The sequence below is a fragment of the Triticum urartu genome, chromosome 3 (genome assembly GCF_003073215.2).
Source record: "Triticum urartu cultivar G1812 chromosome 3, Tu2.1, whole genome shotgun sequence".
Taxonomy (NCBI): Eukaryota; Viridiplantae; Streptophyta; class Magnoliopsida; order Poales; family Poaceae; genus Triticum; species Triticum urartu.
The window spans coordinates 104,927,254-104,932,702 of NC_053024.1; the positions used below are offsets into that span (position 1 = coordinate 104,927,254).

General features: G+C 54.7%; 2 protein-coding genes across 2 annotated transcripts; both read left to right on the forward strand.

The window, feature by feature from the left end:
- The first annotated feature begins 266 nt into the window (after positions 1 to 266).
- Positions 267 to 1,137, forward strand: LOC125548094 (rapid alkalinization factor-like). The gene has a single exon (XM_048711776.1). It carries the CDS (start codon positions 496 to 498, stop codon positions 877 to 879), a length of 384 nt encoding a protein of 127 aa, XP_048567733.1. The 5' UTR covers positions 267 to 495; the 3' UTR covers positions 880 to 1,137.
- A 2,385-nt stretch (positions 1,138 to 3,522) lies between these two features.
- LOC125546714 (ethylene-responsive transcription factor ERF018-like) lies at positions 3,523 to 4,262 on the forward strand. Its single transcript, XM_048710871.1, has one exon. It carries the CDS (start codon positions 3,591 to 3,593, stop codon positions 4,260 to 4,262), a length of 672 nt encoding a protein of 223 aa, XP_048566828.1. The 5' UTR covers positions 3,523 to 3,590.
- The last annotated feature ends 1,187 nt before the right edge of the window (positions 4,263 to 5,449 follow it).

The window sequence follows — 5,449 nt, forward strand, 5'->3', positions numbered from 1 at the left end:
ATCCCCATGATCCGAGATGTATTTCATAAACTGTGGCTTTTGATCTTTACTAAAGTTCGGATTGCCCCTAGAAAAACTTAATTCGCCAGAGTTTCCTAAAAAAAACTTAATTCGACAGAGTTATCTTAGAAAAAAAAACTTAATTCGTCGGAGGAGCAAAGAAACGTGGAATGAGCCCATGCGTGTACGTGCCAGTTGATCTTCTTCAAAGCTAAAATTAGGCCAGCGCAAGAAACCAGTTGCACCGTCAGTTGATCCCTCGCAAGTGCCGGGGCAAGAGGCCGCAACGCGCGGTGGCACCGGCCAATCCGACGTGCGGCCGCCCTGCTTCCTCTCCCGTCCAGCTCCTCCCATTCCAAATCCCCTTTCCCCCGCGTCTCCTCTCCACCTCTCCCTCCTCCCATCCCCTTCAAAGAGAGATGAAGGCATGGAGGGATCCACCCTAGCCGCAGACCGACAGACCCCAAGCAACCCGCAACCAGACTGAAGACCGACATGGCCCGGATCGGCGTCGCCCTGCTCGCGCTCCTGGTGGCCGCCGCGGCGGTGGCGTGCCTGCCTGCCCCGGCCTCCGCGGGCGAGCAGGACTCCATGCTGCTGACGCGCGCGGCGACCTGCGACGGCGCCGTCGGGGAGTGCGGCGTGGACGAGGACGAGGAGATGGGCACGGGCGCCTACGGCACCGGCGAGGCCCTGCGCCGGTCGCTGGCGCGCAAGCCGACGGCCAGGTACATCAGCTACGCGGCGCTGCGCGCCGACCAGGTCCCCTGCAACAAGCGCGACAAGTCCTACTACACCAACTGCGGCTCGATGCAGCAGGCCAACCCCTACACGCGCGGCTGCTCCGCCATCACGCGCTGCGCGCGCAACATGAACTGATTCGTCCTCCGTATGCCCGCCTCTGCTGCCCCGTCGATCTCGCGCGCGTACGGAGCGGAGAGGAGGTGTCACCGTGTGAGCGCCTAATTAAGCACTGTGTGCGTTTGTGCTGCTTCAACATTGATCCAACAAAATTAACGACTGTTATTGTATTTGTTTGTGAGTAGATTTTGTGTATCCAACGTGTTCCTGCTACTGCCATGTGTACGCCAATTTATTCGTTTTGAAAAATGTTTGTGTATTTGAAGAAGAACAGGATTTTTATTTTATTTTCCGCCTCTATTTTGATATGCTTGTAATTTTCATGAACGGGGTTGTCATGTTGAAAGACAAGTTAGAATTTGTGGATGTATTCTACTTACTCGATTTAATTATTAAAATTCAGTATACAACGACATAACATGGTTACAGTTTTCTTATAGATATAGTAATAGTTTAATGTACACAACTATTTGGAAAGCCCATTCCCATCATGGTCACGGCCCAACACACTTGCCAGAGGCAGTGTGCATTCTCCCGTTTCCTTGGTCATAAGAAGTGACACGGACATAGATGATATCATCACGACCTCTTAATTTAGGTGGGTTTTTACACAAGGGTACTTGTGTTTCGGGCAAGCCCAACTACAAACAAAAGAAAATGTCTGTTTTCTACCCAAACCAAATAAAATCGGCTGTATCCACTCAGATGGAAGAATCCGAAGTTGGTCCCATAACCAACAAAGGCTACATAGGACGCATCCACGTATTAAGAAAAGAATGTTACTAATAAAGAAGAAACTAATAAGATAAGTGCGGAAAAAGATAAATGAAACCATAACTAATAATGGAATATTCGATTTGATAACCCATGCTTGGGTTGTGTGGGAGACCACACGGTCAGATTGTTGTTGGTGAGGTTCTTGCCTTTCAGAAAAAGTGTGAAGAAAAACCTGCATTTGGCCTGCACCTTAGCCTTCCAGATCTTCTTGCAATTTGCATGAGATGTTAATCTGAGGAACTGGCAGTAAGAGGAACTTCCAGTGTATGTGCCGGAGGCGCATCAGTTCCAGGAGATTGCATCTATCATCCCAGGATCGAGAACAATATGCCGCAGCCTAGTCCATAGCCTGGTGCATTGCCTGAGCTCAGGTTCAGATGAAATGTGGTGCAAGCCTGAAAGCCAGCGTTGATCATCGAGGCACGAGCTACAAATAAGCTTTTCTTGTACCAGAGGCAGAAAAGATCTGGGCCAGATGGTAAGGAGCCTCCCCGCCAGGCCAGCGATCCTGCCAGAACCTGACACGAGATCCGCAGCCCCAGGTGATGTTGGTGGAGGCGACGAACAATCGCATGGAATCGGCGATCCAACCCAAGGGCCATCTTGAGCGTGCCATTCCATCCATTTCCATTTGAGAGGCAGATCCCGGCCGAAGCGCTTGAGGTCGATGATGCCAAGGCCACCGAGGCATTTAGGCTGGCAGAGGATTGACTAGTTTACCACTACGATTCCTTTGTCACCATCTGGCCTGGAACACCAGAGGAAGTTTCGTCTCAGCTTGTCGATCTGCTTTATAGCCAAGATACCGAGCTTGAAAAATGGTGATTAGATACACGAGAATGGTTAAAAGCATCGAGTTAATCAGTCGCAATCGGGCATCCCCAGACATAAGCTTGCCGGGCCATCTTTGAATCTTTCATGCCAACTTGTCGAGATAGGTTGGATATCATTTCTAGTAATGTTTTTATGGTGTAGAGGTAGGCCAAGGTATATGCATGGAAACTGAAGAATAGGCACTGAAAATTGTTGTAGTAGAGTCGAAAGGTCTAAGTTGTTGCAACGAATGGGGTAGATACCGTTCTTGCTAATGTTGCAGGCGAGGCCAGAAGCGGAACTGAAGTAGGTAAGGATCTTTTGGTAAGCATAATATAAGGAAACTGGGGGTAGATGAAAAGCGCAACATCATTAGCATAGAGACTCACCCGCAGTTAAGACAACGATAAATGGATGGGAGTGAGAGCATGAATGGACACTGCTTTGGCAAGGATTTGCAATGGTGAATAGCATTGGTGAGAGCGGACTGCCCTAGCGCATGCCACGACAGTGAGTACAGGGTTGCCCAAGCTCTCCATTTGCCAATACCCGGAAAGAGGTGGAAGACCATAGCAGCGAGAGCAGGTGTGCCAAGACCCATCCGGGGTAGGAGCTCGAGTAAGAAGGACCAGGACACATTTTTGAACACACCAGCGATATCTAGCTTGATCAGTAAGGCCGGATCCTTGAGCTTGTGTAGATTACGGATTGCATTCTTGACAAATACTCCCTCCGTCCTATAATATAAAACGTTTTTTGCAAGATAATATTATGAGACGGATGGGATAGAAAATTGTTATGAATGCTTAGAAAAGAACGGTGCCTATTACATTCCGAAGGATCGTCGAGGCTTCACTTCCCCTTATAGCGACAAAAGAGCAAATCGCACGATTCCATGTAGAATATTCATTTTCACAACGTGCTCGACAAAACTGTGGCTCCTCCCTCTCCCCTCCGCTGCCATGGTGGTTGAGAACTGATAATGTCACCAAACCACACGTCTTCTGTGTAGTATAAATCTCTTTCTGGATCGCCGGTTAAATCCATCAGTCGTTGACCACGATCTCCCACAATCTAAATGACCACTCTCTAGTTTAGCTAAAGCGAAGTGTGCTCATCCGAACGTGCTACCTATAGCCATGGATGGAGCCAGTAGTGCAAGCGGCGGCGAAGGCTCGGCAGAGCCACATCCGTCACCGCCACCGCCAGAACGGCGGTACAAGGGCGTCCGGCTGCGGAAATGGGGCCGGTGGGTGTCGGAGATCCGCATGCCCAACAGCCGTGAGAGGATATGGCTCGGCTCCTACCCGTCCGCCGAGAAGGCGGCGCGTGCGTTCGACGCGGCAGCCGTCTGCCTCCGCGGCTCCCGCGCCGGGTCTCTCAACTTCCCGGAGTTCCCGCCCGACGTCCAGCACGTCCCTGGCATGGTGCCTACGCCCGAGTGTATCCAGGCCGCCGCCACGAGGCACGCGAACCGCGCATATCCGATTCCGGCGGGCCGGACAATGACGGTCACCACTGCTTTGCCGTCGCAGGACGTGACGAGCACGAGCAATGGCATAGCTGTAGAGTCATCGCCCTCCGCTGGCAGTGCCGCTGCCTACGACGATGTGCTTGATTGGTCGTTTATGGATGCCTTACCGTCGGTGCCAGCGTCGTCGGCGCCGGGGACTAATGTTCCCGCTATGGATGATGTCATGTTCGGTTTCTCGCCGATGCCGCCTCCGACGCCGCCAGAAGAGGCGGGCGAGGATATGATCGACGATGATGGTGATGACCATGCATTTGTATCTGACCTCTGGAGGTTCTGACAGGGAATGTATTTTTCTGGCGGAATATTAACAGGGAATGTATTTTTGGACAGAATATTAACGGCTTATGTATTGACATGACAGATTACTCTCAAAATCCTTCCAACCACATGACACATGTGGTAAGCAATCCAAACAACTCAAAAAAAAAAAATCCTCCCTCCCGGTCGCTCCGGTGAGCGGCCCGGGGGGCAACCCTAGCCGCCACCCAAACTCCCTCCCCTCCCCGTCCCTCCTCCCCCGCCGGCCGGGCAAAGCCCGGCCGGCGTTGGCGGAGGCGGGGCTCTCCTCTCCCCTGTGCTCCTCCATGGCAGGCCGGCACGGGACGGCTGGATCGGGCGCAGCCGCCGGCCTTGCGTGGGGGCGGCGGCGCGGCGGCGGGCTCGTCTTCTGGTGGTGCGCCGGCGGCCTGGGCGGTGGCTTGCGGAGTGGCGGCTGCGGGCTCTCGGGATCTCGCGATGGTCGGCCCTTCAGGTGGTGCACGTGGGTGGGCTTCGGTCAGATCCGGCCGGATCTGCCTCCGGCACCTCTTCTGGCAGCGGGGGCTAGGTGCAGCAGGACCGCGGGCGGCTGGCACCGTCGTGCATAGGGGTGGCGGTGGTGGTGCCGTGGCGGTTGGTGGTGGTGGCGCGTGCGGGCTCCGAGGTACAGTTGGGCGTCCTTCTTGGCTGTGGTCGGCGCGCGTGGCGCGGGCGGGCTGTCCCTGGACCCCTCCCTGGCGGTGGCTCTTCTTCCTCCTTTGTCGGACGAGCGGGCGTCGGTGGCCTCGCGTTGGGTTGTGCCACTAGCAGGGCCGGGGCGAAGCAGGTGCTTCGGAGAGGGGGGGGAGAGAGACCGTGGGTGCCGGGAGTGGCCGAGTGGCGCACCTCCCCTTCCCCTTTCCCTGGATTGAGGCTTCATGGTTGTTGTCCCATGCGATGTCCGAGGCGGGACGGTCGTTGCCGGTTGCGGCGATGGTGGGAGTTGGCTCCGTCCAAAGTCGTCTCCTTTGAGGGTGCCGGGACGGTCTGGATGCTGGGCGGCGGCCCTGGCGGCGGGAGATGCGTGGATCTTGGGCAGATTGCGCAGCTCGAGTGCGGGCGAGCAGACATGGCTGCGCGAGCGGCATGGATGTGGGTGGTTGGCGGAGCAGGGGATATGCCGAAGGGTTGGTGCACCGGGGTACATCACTTGCCCAGTCCTCGTAC

Excerpts from the sequence above, each read along its gene's own strand:
- LOC125548094 (XM_048711776.1), top strand. The coding sequence starts at position 496 with ATGGCCCGGATCGGCGTCGCCCTGCTCGCGCTCCTGGTGGCCGCCGCG.
- LOC125546714 (XM_048710871.1), top strand. The coding sequence starts at position 3,591 with ATGGATGGAGCCAGTAGTGCAAGCGGCGGCGAAGGCTCGGCAGAGCCA.